At 37.0% G+C, this 21,695-nt stretch overlaps 1 protein-coding gene across 1 annotated transcript in view; it reads right to left on the bottom strand.

Annotated features, from left to right (window-relative positions):
- DHX15 (DEAH-box helicase 15) overlaps nt 1-21,695 on the bottom strand; it is a 61,824-nt gene that overhangs the window by 16,461 nt on the left and 23,668 nt on the right. Inside the window, exons 4-6 of the mRNA XM_042936787.1 lie at nt 14,349-14,508; nt 12,098-12,316; nt 6,912-7,079 (exon numbers count right to left, since the gene is read on the bottom strand). Of these exons, the coding sequence (XP_042792721.1) occupies nt 6,912-7,079; nt 12,098-12,316; nt 14,349-14,508 (547 nt within the window). The remainder of the gene's footprint in view (nt 1-6,911; nt 7,080-12,097; nt 12,317-14,348; nt 14,509-21,695) is intronic.

The following is a 21,695-nucleotide window of genomic DNA, read 5'->3' as shown; positions in this document are numbered from 1 at the left end:
AGACAAATTAACATTTAAGATCTCAATTCAAAATTTCATTTAGTCCATTACAGCAAATTTCTTTCTCAACAAAAGCTATTACTTCAGTTTATCATTCAATCACATTATGTTTTGATTTCTTAAACCTAAGGATAGCATCGAAAGAAAAATAACGAAATAACACAAGCTTACCTTACAGAAATGCCTCCCTTACAGAACACTATTTGGTTATTATCCAAACTCTACAACATTTCAGTATTTTCTTTCAATATTTCAATATTTTCTGACAATATTTATAAGGAAACTTTGTATCACCAAAACTCAACATTTTAAACAAAATGGCACGTGAAGGCTAGGGGGCGGGTGGGGGGTCAAATCTCAAGTTCTACTCCAAGATCTGGCAAATCTTAAGAATCAACTGTAGATATTTTTCTAAAAAGAGTACAGTCTCAAACAAAACATCACTGCATACCAACCGTCAAGAATCATTTGAACCTTTTATTGCCAGGGAATAATGTTTAAATCATTTACATACTAATATGGTAGCTAGTTTTTTTTTTATGTAAATATACGATGGATTTTAGATACATTTTAGGAAACTGGTTGGGCTTTGAGACTAACATGTCATGCAATTTTTCTTCTTAAACAGTAAGTAAATGGGATTCTCATTAGTATTTTTTCCCAGAACATTTGATTTTCAGGAACAGAAAACTGCCATTAAGGGAAGATGCCTATATATGCAAGCAGTTGACACAGAAGATGAATCAGATATAGAGCCTGCTCTTACAGCTTTTACATTTTGTGAAGGAAGATTAGACATGGACAGAAAGTGTAAATGACGCCAAAGATTCCCTGTGGGACTTAAAAAGGGTTTAATTCCACAGCGAAGACAAAGGAAGCTTACTGAGAAAACGGCACTTAGGAAACTTCTCGAGGCTAGGGTGGCATCTGCCGCAAGAGAGCCGGGAAGAACTCAGCTCAAACTCGAGCACATGGGCAGAAATGTCCATAAGCACAACTAAAAAATTAAAGGACTCGTACCGCCAGGCCATCATGGAGGTCTTAAAGCTTACTAGGGAGCCACTAACAGGGTAATATTTTAGAATCATTCACGTATCTAAAACCAAAATCCTTCTTTTCACTGGGCAGCTGCAAAGACTGCTAACTAGCAAACAGAGAAGAAACATGGAGGTTTGAGGTTACTGAAATATTTTTCAAGACATTTAGATGATCCGCACACGGCTCAATCGCTAGAACTGAAGCAAACATAAGCAAAGCATATAAGGTTGACAGGTGAATTTGAATAACTATCCTGAGTTTAATATTCTTCTACAAAGTCAGCGTCCTGTGGTGGAAGGGGCAATGAATTTAGGAGTCAGGTGGCAGAGCTGGGGAGCAAGCCCGCAAAGATGAGTTCTAGTGGAAAGGTTTTTAACACTCCCAAACCTCAATTACCGTTTTTTTTTTTTTACTCCTGCATATTAATCTAGATAAGACAAAGTTGTAACAAATAAAATTGCATAAAAAATGTAAAAATTCCTTATAAACTTGTTACAGAACCAGATACATGCTTGTGATTTCTTAGAGTCTTCTGGAATTCTGGGGTGAAATTACTATGGTTCTGGATATATATTTAGAACAATGGAGGAAATGAAAAAATTACATTTCACAGGTTTCTTCTACAACAGAATACAGTTAGTGTGATAAAAATTTCTTGATGACATCAATTCTTTAGAGTTACTTAAAAATAATTTTCCTCCATAAAATCATTTCATTTCATGTGCATGCATCTCCTTTTGGTGTGTATGTTACAAATCATAGCGTACTTACAAGGAGGTGTGGATTTGTGATTTCCCCAAGTGCTTAAGAATCACAGGATTAGGTCATCCTGGCAAACCCCAGGTCATTATCGATAGTCTACTGCTACCCAAAAGTCAAAGTAATGTTAAAAAAGACCAGAGAAATAGGACTTTCAAGTTTTTTCCCCAAAGAAAAATTGGTTAAAAAACATCTGAGCAGGACTTGCCTACCATACTGATTTAATAATTATTAAGGTGTCTAGGAGAAAAAAGGCAGGGTTCTGAAACCATGGGAGGTAGGTTTGGGGACAAAATGAGGAAAAAACTCACATAACAAACTGTACAACTTTCAGGGTGCTTCTTCTAATAATAACTCTACTACTAGAGATGGAGAGGCAATACTAGCTAAGCCGAAAGAAAACCTACATACATAACGCCTGAGAACAAATAAAGGAGATGATAAAAGTTACCCAGCTCCCTTGAAACCTTAGCAGTGGACTAATGCAAGCCTAAGTATGTTCTAGATGTTAAGTGGCATATGATCTAATTAGGAACTGGCCAGAACACAAAATGATCCTGAATTTATCAAGGGACCTACATATGAACAATGGGAATATATATAAATGGGATAAGCTTTCTAGACTGTAACATGGCAATACGCACTCAAAGAACCTTAAAAAGTGTTCAAACCTCATTGGCCAAGCAATTATTCCAGGTAAATAACCCCTAAATGTAGAATAAACTCTGTGGAAACAAGTTTGACGTCACTGCCAATTTTATGTTTTTATGTGAAGTGTTAAGTAAGATTAGACCTTCATCTAGATGTATCCTCTTCCCCCTCAGTAACGCGCCTTCCAAAGAAATCCACTTTGACTTATTTCAGTAATTCCACTTGAAAGTAGAACTCAGAGTTCGTTGAGTTGCTCTACTTGAATTCTACTTGGACACAATAATGCACTTAGGTTCAACTAGTCTGGATTTTTAGTCCCCAGGGAACTCTGCGGGGGTCGCCACTTCAGTAAGGACATTAACTTCTTTATTTGTACACGTCCCAGCAGCACCACACTAAGTTATCTTCAGATAGTGGATCATTAAGCCTCTCTTTAAAACTACAGAACCATCTCCACAAGGGCCATTTCTCTTTTTTATTGAGCAGTGTATGCTTTGAGCCATGTTAATTAGTAAACTGTAAGATAAGCTACAGAAAAATCAGCTATTTGTATGGACAAAATTAATGAAAACTAAGTGAAATTAAAGAATAGTTGCTGGATTTTAATAACATCAAATCTATAAAACAGCAATTCTAAGTCTTAGTCAAAAGATGCATACAAGTAATTTATTGATGAGCAAACTTTAATGCTTCTATAAAACTACTGTAGCTTGAGCCGAAAGTCAAATACGTGAATAAATGTCAAGCATGATCAAAACAGGTAAAATGGGGGTGCCTGGGTGGCTCAGTTGGTTGAGCGTCTGACTCCTGATTTAGGCCCAGGTCATGATCTCAAGGTTCATGGGTCTGAGCACCATGTAGGGCTCTGTGCTGGCAGAGCCTCCTTGGGATTCTCGCTCTCCTTCCCTCTCTGCCCCTCCCCTGCACATACTCCCCCCCCCCCTCAAAAATAAACATTAAACAAATAAATAAACAAAAACAGGTAACATGATCTACCCTCACATAAATACATGCATTCTCAACTTTCTTGATCACTGAAACTTTGAAGCTGTTTACCAGCAGTGCTGTGTTAGAAGTCCATGTAAAAGGAACTCAGTAACTATTTGCAAAAGGAATGCTAGTTAAAGTCCCCGATGCCCATAAAACTTTACCTTTAATAGAGCCTACATTTTAAAACTTTAATAGTAAAAAGCTGTCTTGCTTCTTTTACTGCAATCATATTATAAACTCTATTTTTCATAAGTTAATACATTCAGTAAGATAACAAGGCACTACTTACAAAAGGTGCCCCAATATAAACATGGAATTATACTTAAATATTTTGGTGGAATTTTAAAAACTGTATTAAGTATTCTCTTTGTTCCAAACGTTCTAACTTATTACCTTCTACTTTATGCTAGCTAGTATCCTTATATTAGAACAAATTTAACGAAAAACAGAATCAAATTGTATTTTGTTTTACAGAATTGGAAGCAGAACATAAATCCCTAAACGTTCCTTTGTACTTTTAAATCAATTGTGAATATCAATCAGTGACAGTTTAACACTCATGAATGAAAGCTCCATTCTAGTAACTGGCAGTATAATGAATTCATGACAGAAGCAGCAAGCCTTGGCCTCTAGCCCTATATTTTATAATATAAACAGGACATTATCAAACTTGTGGCATTTTTGTTTAAAATAGCGCCAACAGGAAAACAGCAACAGAATGCCAGTTCTTCCTGTTCCAGTACCCAGCCACTTGCCTTCACAGAACCTCTGCATCTTCCGCCATACCCTTCCGCCTTCCCCCAAAGTCCCACTAATCCCTTTGACCTCCCTAAGGGTCACGGTCGCCTGCGACCTGCTAGGTCATCGGCTCGTCATACGTGCCAGTCACGGCACTTGGCCGGGGTGTTTTTCTGCTATCTCTGGGTCTCAGCTGGCACTCCTACCTTCCTCCAGGCAACTTCTCCACCTGGCACCAAAAACAGGACTGGAGGAGTGAATCTTTCTCTGTAACTAGGCTTCCATAAAGACGTTTACTTTTCCTTAAACGTGCCAGGCTTCAAAGCTCTTTTTTTCACATGACAATGACACACCAAGCGCTAATGAAGTCCTCCCTCCCTCTCCTGGGTCCATCCAGGAGGGCTGTGATAATGCTCTTCTCAGGCTGGAAGATGAAGCTGACTCATGCCAAGAAGAGAACATGATTTCCCAGCAAGAGGTCCTGTAGCCTTAGCTGAATGAAACACCATCAATGGATGATGAAGCAGCACTATGGCCCTTGGTTTGACTCTGAATTAAAAGCCCAGGATGGGATTCCCCAAGCCCTGGGGACTCCAGTGGCCCCGTCATCATCTATGGCCTTCACCACACATATATCCAACTACTGCTGAGTTATTCTTTTCAGGAAGACAAAACTCTCCTCAATATCCTTATGATTTAAAAGAACACAAAAAGCAAGAGTTCAATTATACTCCACGAGCTTAAGCTGAAGATCCTAGAAAACGTATCATCTACTGGACTGGCAGCAGACTGAACTTAACTTTCCAATACACTGATAATTAACAGAGCAAAAGAGCTCAGATGTGAAATATATTTCAGTAAGCTCAGGCCCTTTTAAGTTCTCACAGTAACCTAAAAATGGAATAAAAAGAACTACACGAAAAGACACAAATTTGGCAAATCTTGCTATATATGTAATTTTACTCAGTGGTTAAAAAAAAACCATCAAATTAAAACAAATGCAGATATGCAAAGTGTACATGATTTCAAGAAAAATTTAATCATCTGCCTGCAGGCTACTCCTCTTTACTATTGAAATATATAAGAAAACAGCTACTTTATATACAACCACTGATACAGAATTATGCTAAGAATTCCACAAGTACTTTTCAGTCAACAGATCAACTTCAGAACTGTATACTAAAACTATCACTTAAACTTCAAGTTTTCCCCAAAGTTCAGAATGCACATAAAGTAACAGGGAAAAATATTTTAACATGTTCTAGAAACAGCACTACGACTAAAATAACTGGAAAAGTTCAACATAATGAAGCTCTGATCAGACAGTTTTTTAAGTCATATTCACTACTCTTGCTGATCTGAAAAACTCAGAAGGCTGATTTCTTCCTTATCAATCTCTTGTTAATTTACACTCCACTAAGCTGGTGTTGTATACCCTCTCAGTAAGTTCCTTTAATTTGAAAAATGTATCTGGTTCATTTAACTTTTACACAACCATGTAAAGAAATAATTAGCCCTGATATATTTAAGTACCTTGATAATGTGTAATTTTTCAATAATCATGATAAACATTAGCAAAAGATTGAAAAAAAGCAGAAAAAAGTTGTGAGACTCTGTTAGTCCTGAATATAGAAATAAGAGAGCAATAAATTCCAAATCTGACTGATAAGTAAATCATAAGTAAGTAATATTTCAACTGAGACTTTTTTCTACGTGAATATATTCAAGGAATTTATGGCAGCTACCATGAAGGACTAGTTTCTTCTAGATATAGTAGTACACTGTATACACAAAGCTTAATCCTTGATAATAATCTCCCAAGGTGATGAAGGTAAATTATACCTACTTTCAAAAAGGAAAACTTTAAGGGATGCTTGGGTGGCTCAATTGCTTAAGTATCCGACTTCGGCTCAGGTCATGATCTTGCATTGCAGTTCGTGGGTTTGAGCCCCGTGTCAGACTCTGTGCGGACAGCTCAGAGCCTGGAGTCTGCTTCAGATTCTGTCTCCCTCTCTCTCTGCCCCTCCCCCACTACCATGCGCTGTCTCCCCACCCCCCCCCCCGCCTCAAAAATAAATAACTGTTAAAAAAAATTGTTTTTAAAAAATGAAAACTTTAAATCCAGAGATCAAGAATCTTCACAAATTTCATATACAGCTACTATTTAACCTAATGACTGACTCCACTAGTGTTTTTCAAACCTTTTCAAGCAATGTAATTTTACTTTCAAAGAATCTACTAGAACACCCAGCTCTTAAAAAAAATAAAAGGATAGCTGTTCTGTTTCAAACTGGAACTCAGATACCCGTCCCATCCCAACAAAGAGCCCAGAAACAGGTTTGGAAAACCCTTGCTCCCTTCCTATGCCAGGCAGACATCTATACTAAGAGAATCTACATTCCAGCTCTAAAGAAATCCACTTACTAATGGAGAGAAAGACAACACTAGGCCATCTCCCTCTTTTCTTTAGCCATTCTAATCAAACTCCCATTTAATAAGGAGGGAATGGGAAACAGTACATGCTCTTACTTTATAGTCAAAAGTTATGCAAAATTCCACCTAAATATATGGTTTAACATTTGCATTTGAAATAGATTTTGTAGTGTGCGATCCAGATCACTATCAGCCATCACTTAGTCCTTAATAATTCAATATACTTTCATATCTCATACTTTCATACTTCGATACACTTTCTGTATTAATGAAATGTTTACAGAGAACATTTCTATGCTAACCTTTCTTCCAATCGCTCCATTCTGCTTTTTTGGAGGCGGAGGCTCAAAAATGCGTTGTTGCTGCTGAGGCGGAAGTGTAGAGTATAATGGAATGATTTTAATGTCACCAACTTCAGGGCCCAAATCATCAACCTCACGCTTTATTCTCTTACAGGCTTCATCAATTTCCTACAAAATAAAAGTCTGAGTGTAAAAACAAAACAAATACACACTGAAACATGTAAGTATTTACCATTATCTTAATTCTGTACAGCTTATTTCGAATTTGGTAAATCCAAACTAGGTAAACCTCACTGGGTTTCCAAAACTACTGAAGAAATTTTCATTTCTATAATCAAATAAATAGATAACTATCTTATTGGCATTCCACACTCTTTTTCTTCTAGTCAAATGTCCTAATTAATTCTCAACAAATTGTACTAAAATTGAAATTTCTCACCCAGGAATATTTAACTGCACTCGTAACCTTTTCAATTTTCACAATCTAAAAGAAATTGATGTGCTAGATATTTTAAATAAGCCAATTAGGCTTTAATGTCACGTATCGCTAATGTAATTATATGGAAGATTTGCTTCATTGTGCCTAATGAGAACAAACACCTTTACAGTATCAACACAGATATTTAAGAAGTAGGCTAACCCAAATAACTTAGCATCTTCAAAAACTTCCCCATCACAGAATATAATCGCAATGCATTTTCATTCAAATCCAGGTTTTAAAGAGAAGACACACAATGATTACTCAAGAGTGTGGGAGACAGAAAATGAGAGGTAGGTGAAAGCTCTAAGGGAGTGGAAGGGGACTTAAAAATGGGGGGGGGGGGGGAGGGAGACCCAGAAATTTAAATTTTACTGAAACCTTAATTTGGTTATACTCAGAAGTATGTTAAATAATGTGGAAGCCTATCCAATGGACGACCCAATCAGAAGCTATCTTTATCAACAAAGTATCTCTTATTTAAAAATCAGAATGATTAAACAAAAAAGGGGGAAAATGCATCGGGTAAATGTAGTCTGTATTTTTATTACATCAAACTAAAATGATTTTCCTTGAAATGATTTTAAATCAAAATGCAATTCCGTTTCCATGCTAAAGAATACAAAGTTTCTGGGCACTTAAGAACAAAAATTTTCCCCTCTCGTTCAAATACAGTAATTTCCTTAAAAAACAGATAAGGGTCTTAGATAATTATCACACAGAAAATTACTATTAAGGACTTGATGTCAATAGTTCCCTTTGGAATCTGAAGTTTTAAAAGAAAATCAAAGACTGCTACTGATTGAAAGAAAAACTACAACAAATAAAACAAATATTTTTAGGGAAAAAAAAAGCTTTTAAATGCTGTATCTAGATTAGAATGCCCCCTGCTGGTATGCAAATACAAAATTATATCTCTTCCAAATCAAAAAGATTTGGATATAAGCCCCAAGTTAGTTTTTTTTCTAAAATTAAGAAAAAGAAAATAGGAAAAAACTGATTCCAATATCCAGAATGTTTTTAATTTACTTAATTAAACATGTATTTGACCAGACAATAAAAGGTCCAACGCCAGCAAACATCCAGATGTCATATATCAGAAAACAAAGTACCCAAAATCGTATATTTGCAGATTCCAGAATTTTAACAAGGTAACTCCAGTTTTACTTGGACTAGGCTATCCAACGTGTCAAATGTGTACAGAGTTAAAACAAAAGCACTACTGCATGGGACATAAAGATATCTCTAAAGTTGAGAGGAAAAAATTCCGACACCACTTATGTTTTTTATATAAGCAAAGTTCTAAACACTTTTAAAACTGCAACAAAATTTTTCCTTAAGTTTACCAAATTCCCACAGTCAACATGGGAAGTTCAGAAAAGAACAAAGCTCATTGACATTCATCAGCATAAAGCAACCATCTGTTAGTTTTGAGCAAGATTGAGTGTTGAGACAGAAGCTCAGGAGTTTTTACGACTTTCAGCTCCAAAAGTATTAATATAGGTTAATAAATAAATTTGGACTAGTAATTTGAGGAGGCTGAACTCACTGCATATGGAAAAGACATTTTATTCATCAAAATTCACGGTAAAAGAACGTGCTGCTTTAAGAATGGTTTCAACATCTTCATATCACAAACAATTGATATTTCAGTTACAATCACTCTTATCTAATTCAGAAGTATAGCTTCCCTAAGGACTTTTAATTTTAATCATAAGTCCAGATTTTATGCATTAACATAAAATAACACAAAGAAATTCTAGAATTCAAATTCTTCCCAACCTTTCACCAATTAAGACTGATCTCCTTTACCCAAATTTACTCAGATTAGCACACAAGCATTACTGTTTAAGTGGTCAAAATGGTAAAATGCTCGTAAAAAATCATTTTAAAATTTCATGAGAAAACTAAATTTTATGGGTGCTATTCAAATTTATGAAGACAAGAGTCCTGAGAATTCTAGGAATCTACCATTTAACTGACCATGTAAAAGTAACACAGATTCACAGCCATGGAAAAATAGTATTTTATATGTCTTTGAGTCAGCTCTACTAAATGCAATCAGTGAAACAAAATACATTAGGTACTCTGCTACTTTCTCCCTAATGATCTTCAAAATTCAAGCCTAGTCACCTAAAGGGTATTTAAAAATATAACAGGGCACATGCAAAACTAGTTCACAATTACAGTTAATAACTTCACTGGAAAACATATACTCCAGCACACATCTGAAAACCATGGGGCTTACTCCCTTTTCCCAAATATGGGATGGCTGCCAAAATATCAAGTATATGAAGTTAAATCATAGAAAAACCTTTCATGAGACCATCTGATATTTGATAAAATTCTAATTTGCTTAGTTATCTGAATATAATGGCTATTTGAAGAAGTCGTTTAAGAAAATACGCTATGCACTCTAGATGAAGAAACTAGAGACCAGATACAAAAGGACAAAAAGACCTCAACAACCTAAACACTGCATTAGAGCATACATACTGTTTATATGCCATCAAAAAAGCATTTGGTACTCTTGTTTACAAAATATATAAAAATTCTTCCATTCAAAACACATAGAAAGGAAGACTAGTAGCAACAGAGGTGTATCCGTAAAACTGAATTTGCAACACGTTTTATATCCCAAAAGAAAAAGTATGACTGCGTTGGGAATGATTTTCCACCCAGGGGACACGTGGCAATGTCTGCAGACATCTTTGGTTGCTACCACCGGAGGAGGGAATGTTACTGCATCTAACGGATAAGGCCAAAGATGCCACAATGCACAGGGCGCCCCACAACAAAAATACTGATTGAACTACCAGGTAAACAGCGCTGAGGTTGAAAACCCTTGCTCTATAGAAAAGGAACCACGGCCAATGGGACACAAATTGTAAATTACATGAATACTGAAGAAATGCAGGGATAAACAATTACTCAACATTTCTAGCTCTTAAAGCAATAGCATTTGCTCAAATATTATGTATACCAAGCATTCCCGTAGAAACTGAATACAAAGAAAATAATTCACATTCCAACAGAGGCAGGCAATCACACAGAAGACCTCTGATTTTGGTATCTGGGAGAACTAGGGCAATTCCCCACAACCCTGTCCAGCGTTGTGTCATTAACGTACTACAGGAATTATACAGGCTTAAACATTCCTCTGGGACAGTGACCTTTAAACCTAAGGAAATATAAAAGTGGCCTGTAGACCTCATCAAAGATGCAGATTCCTATATCTGGCCTCAGGTTTCACCTATTTCTGCAAGTCTGGAACAGGACCAAGAACTCGCTTTAACAAACTCTCCTTCCCCAGGCAGGCAGTCCACTGGCCAGCCTTGAGAAATGTTCTGGGGCAGAGTTCAGACCTTTTACCATAAGGGCCAAAACCATCAGGCTTTGCATCCACACAGCCTGTCTGTTGCACATTGTTTGGTCTTATTTACAACATTTTAGAAATGTGAAAACAGGGGCACCCGGGTGGCTCAGTCGGTTAAGTGTTCGACTCTCGTTTCAGCTCAGGTCACGCTCTCACAGTGTGTGGGCTCCAGGCTGGCAACTAGGAGCTTGCTTGGGATCCTCTCTCCTGCCCCTCCCCCGCACTCTTACTCTCTCCTCTCTCAAAATAAATAAATAAACTTAAAACGGAAAAAAAAATTCTTAACCAATGGGCCATACAAAAACTGAAACAGGAAAAGGGTGGTCACAGGTCGCTCTTTATTCAAATGCTGTAAAATTAAAATTTAGTCCTTCCTCTCACTAGCCACATTCAAACACTCACAAGCCATACGCTACCGCCGACTACCACACTGAACAGCACAGTTACAGAACACGTGTGGCACTGAAAAAAGGTCTAACAGAACAACGCCGCTCTGGAACCTGTGCGACTCAAACCTGGGGAGCTTCAGCATTACCCGGAAGCTTGTCAGCAACAGTCTCAGATTCCACCCGACCTACTGAATCAGAATCTGCAAATCTTCTACGTGATCTGCACGTATGTCAGTTTGAGAAGCACATTCTAGAAAACCCCTAAAGCCTACTGAAACAGAAGACAAATTCTAAGAACAGCCTCCACCAAAAGGCTCTCTGAAACGGATTTATCCAGACAGCTTTTTCCTCCACTTCAGCTCCAGAATGTCACAGCACACCTATAAAGCTACCGTGGGAAAGAAGTTTAAAACACGCAGCACCGGAGAATAAAACGTGTATCTTAAAACGGGTAAATTCTAACTAAAAAACTTCACCGATTCCTTACAATCCTCAGCGCGCACACAGATGACCAAACCGAAACACAAACATTCATTCTGACGTTGGATGGGCATCCAAGTTACTCAAGTTCATTCACAAGCTAACGTAACAACCCGACTTCACAGGGGTCGTGTGGATCAAATTCATACCTCAGCAAAACTGCAAACTACCACACACCACTACTTACCGCACCCAGGTCTCTCCAAAGTCGAGACTACAGCTGCTAAATCGTGAAATTCTAAAACAATTTATTCTCAGGGTAATTAACACTAATGACACAGAGGTATCCACAGAGTATACAAAGGGGTTATGTATTTCATATATAAATGCCATCAGGCTGAAGAGAAACTTTATACCATGGGATAAGAAATATGTGGTTAATATATGCCAAGTTCTTGGGCTTAAAAAGTTGCATAATTTAATATGTTTAAAGGCTAAATAATGAAGCAAACAATGACGATACCTCTTGACCAGTTAAGAAAAGTAAAAGATCTCCCTCCTCCTCTTCACACATGTGAATTTGGATCACTGTTCGAATGGCTGCTTCAAGATAATCTCTCTCTGGTTCAGGAGTATAAAAGATTTCAACAGGATGTGTACGCCCAGGAATAGTTAAGAGAGGACAGTTATCAAAGTAAATCTGGAATTTCCCTGCATCCAGAGTAGCGCTCATAACTATAACCTGCAAAGAAAACAGTCAATTATTTAAAGTTGTCTTCAAGGATTCTCCCATGGTCTTCAGGAAAAAAAGACAAGTAAATGTTTACTCTTCTATATACATCAATTATAAAAAAGCCTACAAAAGCCTTCCTACAAATAAACCAATTAAAAAATCAAATACAGACACTGAGCTACAGTAAAACACTTACATTTTAAAAAATAAGAAATAAACCTGATATCTGATAAATAAACTATATTTTCATGAAACAATACCTTAAAATCCAAAGTTTAGGGACACCTGGGTGTCTCAGTTGGTTAAGCACCCAACTCTTGATGTAAGCTCAGGTCATGATCTCACAGTCATGAGATCGAGCCCTGCGCTGGGCACAGCGCTGACAGCACGAAGGCTGCTTGGGATTGTCTCCCTCCCTCCCTCTGCCCTCTCCCGTTTATGCTCTCTCTCTTGCTCTCAAAATAAATAAATAAACATTAAAAAAAAACCCAAGTTTATAAAATACATAACATCTTTGTTTACATAAGGTTAACATAATGTATAAAAGGGATTGGTAAAAGCAACACTAATAAACAGTACGACTACTGCTATGTTTATTAAAACAGGACATGACAACCTTGTACACAGAAAACATAGGATGCAAAAATAAAAAAAATCTGTGGCAGATATAAATTTACTCTCCTCTCTCCAAATCATCTTTAATAAGCATGACTTCTTTAGAAAAATTCCTAAATTAAACAGGGATTTTCTACACTGTTGTAAAAAAGCCACAGCACAAAAGGCTCTTCAGGTGCCAAGGATATAAAACTATACAGTCACCCTCCCTCCATGTAAATCACACATTATAGAAGCCATTAAAAATTTACTTGAATAAAAGCTTTCCCATTAACTATTCTACTAGAGTGTTAATTTCTACTTTTTGACTTTCCTTCCTGAAACCTTCAATAGTTCACACGATTTCACTTATATGTGGTATCTAAAAACAAAAAGCAGAAACAGGCCCATAAATACAAAGAACAAACTGGTGGCTGCCAGAGAAGAGGGAAGCGGAGTGATGGGCAAAATAGGTGCAGGGGAGTGCGAGGTACAAGCTTCTAGTTATGGAAATGAATAGGTCACAGGGATGAACAGTACAGCATAGGGAATACAGTCAATGGTACTGTAATGGCACTGTGGTGACAGCTGGTAGCTACACTCGAGTTGAGCACAGCACCCAGAACTGTCACTGCCAATCACTACGCTGCACATCTGAAACTAACACAGTGTGTCAACTATACTTCAATTAAAACAAAACACAAACTTCAACGGCTCCTAAGTTTTAATCAATGACTACTCATAGTACTTCAATCTTTAAAAATGTAAATTTCTAGAAGCAAAATCAAACTAGGATAATAATTTTTAAGACCCAGAATCCTTCTGCCTTGGTGGAGACAAGTAGGTTAAGTAAACACATTTCTGAGGAACAGCTTGTTCTGAGTATAGTTGTTCCTACTTCCCAACGTGACAAGTTATAACGGATGTGTTTATGTTGGGACAGAACAAAGATTTGATCCTTAATAGGAAGAAATTTCTATATTTAGTAAAGGGTTGGGTGGGGGTGCCTGGGTGGCTAAGTCGGTTAAGCATCCAACTTTGGCTCAGGTCATGATCTCATAGTTCGTGGGTTCGAGCCCTGAGTCAGGCTCTGTGCTGACAGCTCAGAGCCTGGAGCCTGCTTCAGATTCTGTGCCTCCCTCTCTCTGCCCCTCCCCTACTCACACTGTGTCTGTGTCTCTCAAAAATGAATAAACGTTTATTTAAAAAAATTTTAATAAAAAAAAAGAAATGGAAAAGATTTGGCTTCAAAATACACTACTAAAAAGTGGAATCATACTAAAGTCTAAAATGAAGACACAGCTAAGGATATTAGAAACAAAGAAAAATGCCAACGCAGGTACTTACTGGTTCCTTCTTTTACAGTTGATTAGAGTAATCAGCATGTGTTCTGTTTTTTATATGTACCTTTTTTTTATGAAATAAATGAGTAAAAAAATTACTTCACCTTTAAATCTGATCTCTGTCTTACAACTTCCTTCAGAACACCCATGAGAATATCTGTAGCCAATGTCCTTTCATGAGCCTCATCAAGAATTATTACACCGTAACGCTCCAGGAGGGGATCATTCATAGCTTCGCGAAGTAACATCCCATCAGTCATATACCTATATTCACAAAAAAAAAGTTGGCCAAGGTTCATTTAGGGCATTTAAAACTGAACTTCATGACATAAAAATAAAACGCAAAGACATCAGGTGAATCAAAATTAAACATTCTCCCAAAACAAATGTGCTATTGTTTCATAATCAATTGCAAAATTAACCATCAAGAAAAATTTCTAAAGAGTATATATGAAACAAGTCATACACTACAAAATCTTGTCAAGTGAGACTGTAATGGTGAAAACGTGTTAACAAATTTAAATCTGATTATGGAATATAATGATCACGTGGTTGCACACAAATACCAAAGCAAAAGTCATCACTTAAATGAGTGTCTAAAGTACAAAATTTAAAACACAAATATTCAACCTGCAAAACAAAACTAAGACACTTGTTTTGTAACAACACTAAAATGTTACCACATGCAAATTTACATTTGTTTAAAGCCGGAGTAATTCCCCACTTACACTAACAATAGGCTACTCGGTTCAAAAGAGCTAGAACAGCATGTAAGTGTACCATCTCTTTTCCCAAGCCCCACCCAATTCAATGAAATGATGGCAAAGAAGCACAAAAAGGAATACATTCATGGGATAATAAGGGGCAGCACTAGTGCCATAGAAATGCTGATAAATATGTATGAAAGAGAAAGGCAAAGGACATCTGCTAAATCAATGAACTAGAGAGGGAAACCAGGTTTAGAGAAGGTTCAAGACCAATTGGCTAATGTAGCACTCAGATGAAGTGTGGTTTGCAAATACCGGTATGGGTAGCCATCTCCCATCCCTTCTACTCCACCTGCTACCGTCACTAGCACAAAACAACCATATTTTGTTTGGCATGTGGACAAAATAAAGTCCACCTGCAAATGCTGAAGTCACAGTTCATTCAATTAATGTGTTTATTTACAAATTGAAAAACAGTATAAAAATCTGAAATCATCATTTATGACTTTGCTATTTTGGGTCTCTACTTTTCACAAAATAGCCTAACCTAATCTTTCACGGACCAACTTGGTATTTTTAGCTAATGCCATCTGTTGGAGCACTTAAATTCACCAAATTGACAATGTACAATAGAAGTGAAGCCTTCTCTTTAATTCACCTGAACTTAATTCTAAATTTAATAAGACTTTTGGCAAACAAACCCATCCTACTCAATATATTTTAGGCTTCTTTCTTCTTTGGCCATATTTTTTAAAGCAAACTATGTTTCTGGAGTTGACACAGCACTACCTGCAAGATTATTTTATATTAAGACCATGAAAAAAAAAAACCAGTGCCAATTAAACTATGACTCAATGCCTTAATGACAGTGCAGCACAGAGCATGAATCAGCTACACTAGAGCCTGTAGTTGCTTTGAAATAGCTTTGATCTATTTGAGGATATTTAGAACTTCTCCTGTCTTCAGATGTGATTACTGACATAAGACAGGCAATCCTTTTCCACATTATCTCAGTAGCAAAACGTAATACAGTTTTCATCTACTTTGCGAGTAACTTCCTCAGACTCAACAAAGCGCTTGTCTGTTGCCTTGCAAGGCAAGAAAAAACCCAAAAGAACAAAAACCAAATTGGTCACTTGTCAAACAATAAATATTTGTTTAAATACTATCAAATTCATACCACCATACTGCTCAGTTTCCAAGTTTACTCATTTCAAAATAGAATCCTAGTGTCATCTTTTTGAAGACATTTTAATTAGCAAGTTACCTCAATACATAGTTCCAACAGTAGCACATTACTTACTTGAAGTGAAGTGAAGTGAAATAGGTACAGTTAGATCAAGTTCAAGCATTCACAGGCAATAACCACCAAACAGCTACCAGTCTGTAAGACCCTCAGACTGTAAAAATGTACCTTCAATCTCACATACTAAAAATATGAGAAAGTCACAGAACTGATAACAGATCAGACTTGAACTTGAAAACTCCTTGAAACACATTAAGATAAAAAGCCACTCTCTTTATTTTGATCTTTTTCCTGCTCAGACTCCTCAAGCTTCAACAGCATAAAGTAAAAGCATTCAAAAGCACAGTTAACCCAAATACTCATTCTTTTATATTTTTCTGAGAACAAATGCTGAGAATTGGTGTAAATGGCAGAACACCAATACTGTACATTAACGGAACTATTTGCCATGTTTTATTAGAAACTAGGCATAGTGTATGTACTCAGTTAAATGGTCAACCAAACCCTCAGACTTCCAGACTCCAGAGACAGACTGTCAACACTACTCTAGTACCTCAATATTCGATCATCACCCAATGATCCAATTCCACGAGATGCTACTGTTATCTACTGCTATCCTGTTATCACAGGAATGTAAGAAACTTACTGTTTGTGCTTATAGAGAACTTCAGGAAAAACTACATTTTTAAAGTTGAAAGGTCTCTTAAAAATACAGTCAATACTGCTGCTTTTCCAATGAACAAAATTCAATATTAGTAGTTAATCTTTCCAGGGTCTTGAAGCCAATTAAGCAGCTTATTAAGACTAGTTATCACTGTACTGATTCCCAATCCTGGGCCCCTCCTACATTAACACACTCTCCTCAAAGTCCCAAGAAAATGTACGGATAAATACAATAGCAAAAAGTAAGCTAGTGTGGGGGTGGGAGTTGGAAACATAGGGAAAAAAAGTTTGTGATCTACTGAACAGAGATTATATTAAAACAAACAAAAGTATTACTCTTCTCTGTCCTTCTTCGTCTACGGTGGATGCTGTTAGTCATCCGCACTTTTTTTTTTTTTTTTTTGGCCCTGATTTAATTGATCCCAACCCTTAGGTGGTCTTTTGTTTTACATCAGGGAAACAGAACTAGATCAATAACCCAGCACCAGATGCAAGTCACATAAAAGTGTCCTCCAAAAACAGCTATGTCCTTTTCCCCCTCCCCATCTGACTTGAAAACTGAGCAATGCCCTCTTTAAGTGTATGCCAAACCTGGACAGATTTCTGCCTTAGATCTAACTAACATCTTTCTCATGTATCACTTCAAAATTCTAATTCTGTCTCTACTGGAGTATCTTATTAACATCTGAAAAACTTAAGTATATTTTATTGGAAAACTGGTGTGTTAGGCCTTGAGAGTTTTGTGACAATCCTTCTGTTGTGTGTCACCACAATCACAGACTCCTTTACGGCATGCTTTGATTACTAGGCTTGAGGCAGTCGTTACCATTGTATTATATTTATACGCAGTAAATTCTTCTATGTGTGCTGTATGTCTGAGGTTTTGAAATTTTAAATAAAAAGTATACTAGTATGAACTTAAGCCGTTGACTCTGGGAACATTGTGGACTTTTCAAAGTACAATAAGAGGTTCAAAGTATAGGCATATTCACTGGCAAACTAGAGGGGATGAGGGTCTAGATCAAGACCCACGTTCAACAGGTCAAAAATGTCAGAAATAATGAAGACCACAACCAACTGACCTGGCCTATTTCAAAACCAGAGGGGAGGCAGGGAGCAAGACCACAGACCCATCATCCCCAGGTTTCCTCCCTCTCTGTACTCCTCCTTCCATCTAGACCCCTCTGGCCCGCTGTCAGTGTCGTTTACTTATGCTACAGAGAGGAAAACAGACGGAAGGATCCAGCAGTTTGCCTAATTGAGCCAATACCAGATTTACTGGCAACTTTGGCTACATGATTTATGAGATGATTTCTTCGTGTTCAGAGTGACTTGATTCTTATTCTTTATGCTGTTTTGTATGGAACAGCACTTTATCTGTTTTAACAGAACTGCTCCCTCGTATCCTTTATGGATTCTTGTTTTTTCTTTCCTTGCTAAATTATGCACAGAGGGGTGTGTGTGTGTGTGTGTGTGTGAGAGAGACAGAGAGAGAGAGAGAGAGAGAGAGAGAGAGAGAGAGAAATTAAGGCCTTTATTAACCTTGAGAAAAAAAGAAAAGCTACCCGATGATCTGCTGTACTACTAAATAGATGAGGCCCTCCACGTATGTATAAATAAATAAATAACCTAACACAGAGCACAGAAAAAGGCAGAACCAGGTACTAGTGATCCTATAAATTATAACCATTTTCCTTTTAAGTTTTACCACCTTTCATAATAATCATGGAGTATTTATGCAGACTAAGGCATCAGTCACAAAAATAGGGTGTCACACTATTAAAACTGTGATTACCTAATTTTGAAGTTTCAATGACAGACTAATAATTGAAAATTGCACAAGAGAGTCAAATTCTACATTTGACTGGATACCCTGTTATCCAGTGTTTTCCGGTCTTGAAACAAAGACTCGCTTAAAAAGTCATCTGTATTACCTGAGAACTGGTTAGAAATACAAAACTTGGGTCTTGCCCCCTGACACAATCACAAATTGGGGGATGAGGCTTAGCAATCTATTCTAACCAGCTTTCATGTGACTCTGACGCTCGCTAAAGTATGAGAAACAGTACTCTAAGTCAAGGCAAATAAGAGGCATGTTAAATAGATGCCTAAAGCAGCAAAAACATGCTCGGAAAGCAAGTCAAAAGCAGTTCCTATTTCCAACCCTGTTTAATTAAGAAAATAAACCAAAGAAAACCTCAGCGTGCTGAGTAGTATCAACTTAACTAGAGTATTTTTTTGTAACGGGCACACGCAAATGGCATAGTACAACAACTAGTGCCAAACCTCACACCAGCCAGTATCACCAATTCTGACGTGAACCAAGTATGGCAAAACATGAGATACTGCAAAGGCATTATTTGTTTACTTTTGTGTTTACATATACGTAAGAGTTTTTTGAAATCTCTCTCAAGTGGTCTGGTTCAAAGAACGAATCATAAAAAAGATCCCACAGAAAGGTGAAAATGTTTCCCAAAATGTACACCAGAAAGTTTTAAATTTTTAATGAACCCTATCAAATTATTTATAACTTTAATGAATCTCAATGACTAATGCTCAAATTATGAGTAATGAAAATGTGTCGATATGGGGAAATAACCCCCAGTAACTCAGTGTTATGTTTTCTGATGAGGGAATATATTGAGATAGAGACTGTGTGCCTTCCTGAATCCCTACCTCAAACCTTACATCCATCTAAAAAAAACTCCAGATTGAGGTGCCTCGGTGGCTCAGTCAGCTGAGCATCCAACTCTTGATTTCTGCTCAGGTAATGAACTCACAGTTCATGAGTTCGAGCCCCAAGTAGGTCTCTGTGCTGACAGTGCAGAGCCTGCATAAGATTCTTTCTCCTCTCTCTCACTCAAAATAAACTAAAATATATACATGTAATATATATATATTTTGTAATATATATATATTTTATACATATATTATATATATATATATATATATATCCAGATTGATCAAAGATGTGTAAAACAAAACAGTAAATAGTGGAACACATGGATTCAAATAATTCAATTCATTAAAAGCACTTGTATAAAATTCAAGTTTCTACATGGTATGAAGTGTGATAAACAAAGCAAAAAAACAGGAGCAAAAATTAGAACTTAAATACAGAATGCCAATTTTGTTAAGAAAATTGCAACTTCTATCGAGAAAGCTATTCTGTTAAAAGCATACGAAAAAGGCCAGCTCCATACGATCCATACGAAAAAGGCCAGCTCAGGTCACCCCGGTGGCTCAGTTGGTTAAGTATTAGACTTCAGCTCAGGTCATGATTTCGCAGTCTGGTCCGTGGGTTCAAGCCCCACATCAGGTTCTGTGCTGACATCTCAGAGCCTGGAGCCTGCTTCAGATTCTGTGTCTCCCTCCCTCTCTGCCCCTCCCCTGCTCGCTTGCGGTCTCTCTCTCTCTCTCTCTCTCTCTCTCTCTCTCTCGCAAAAATAAACATTAAAACAAATTTTTTTTTAAGAAAAAGGCCAGCTAACCATAAAAAGATGGGCAAAGAATATGAACAGACACCAAGTTTTATTAATCCTATAGTACTCTACACTTTTTCAAATTTACCTTCTCTGTGATTGGGATGCATTTTAAAATACCACCTTACAAATGACTGTCAGTCAAGCAGGTAGCAATACTTTTGGAAAGTTGAGAAAAGCACTGGTCTTAGATCCAAAAAGAAACACAAATGGCTATAAATACATGTAAAGATTTCAATTTCATACAAAAGAAACGCAAACTAAAACCATAATAACATTTCATTTTTCACTTATAATACTGACAAATATAAAAAGTTCCACGGGTGCCTGGGTGGCTCAGTCAGTTGAGCCTACGACTTCAGCTCAGGTCATGATCTCACAGCTTGTGAGTTCGAGCCCCAGGTCAGGTTCTGTGCTGACAGCTCGGAGCCTGGAGCCTGCTTCAGATTCTGTTGTCTCCCTCTCTCTCTGACCCAACCCACTCGCATTCTGTCTCTGTCTCTCTCAAAAATAAACATTAACAAAAAATTTTTTAAAAAAAAGTTCCACAACACAGTGTCAGCAAGGAATACAGGAATAGACACTTGCATGCTCATTATTTACTGGTTGGGGTAGATACATCTATGAAGGGCAATCTGGCAATCTAATAAAATTCAAAGACACCCTGTGCCCCAACCAATTTCATTTGTAGGGAATTCATTTCAGACATATATTTACGCATGTGTGAAAAAATGCGTGGACAAGGTTCTAAGAGGGTACGAAGGGCAGCAAGTGTTTTTAATAGCAAAGACCCCAAATCTGAGTATCCATCAATAGAATCTGACAAACTATATACAGTCATTAAAAGAAATAGGGCAACTTTATTTTTACTGTTCTAGAACAATATAAGTGAAATCAGCAGCCACGTCTTACACCAGCCCTGCTATAAACACTGAAGAAGTTAATCTTTAGTTCTGAAAATCCTAGTTATGTAGTGCCATTACAATGCTGTTAGGATTTGGTTACCTTTCAAAGTATAGACTTTATTCTGGCATAATTAAATATGCAGATAATATAAAACTGCATTTCTTAAAAATCCAAAACTTGACACAGCATGACCCAAAGAAATTCTTGGTACCTACTTTGAAGTTTATCTATTATAAATGACTGGTACTGTTTAATCTAATTACAATTACCACTTTCCAAATACTTACATATAAAAGAATTACATGGAGATGAGGAATGAGGATGGCTGAAGAGTAACAGTGGTTAAGAATATATCCTTGATGCAAGACAAACTTAGGTTCAAGTCCCTGCTTTCTTATTGGCAGCTGACTTTGAACAAGACCAACTTCTCTCATGCTCTATTTATAA

Source organism: Panthera leo, chromosome B1 (assembly GCF_018350215.1).
Source record: "Panthera leo isolate Ple1 chromosome B1, P.leo_Ple1_pat1.1, whole genome shotgun sequence".
NCBI lineage: Eukaryota > Metazoa > Chordata > Mammalia > Carnivora > Felidae > Panthera > Panthera leo.
This window is presented reverse-complemented; position numbering and strand designations above follow the sequence as displayed.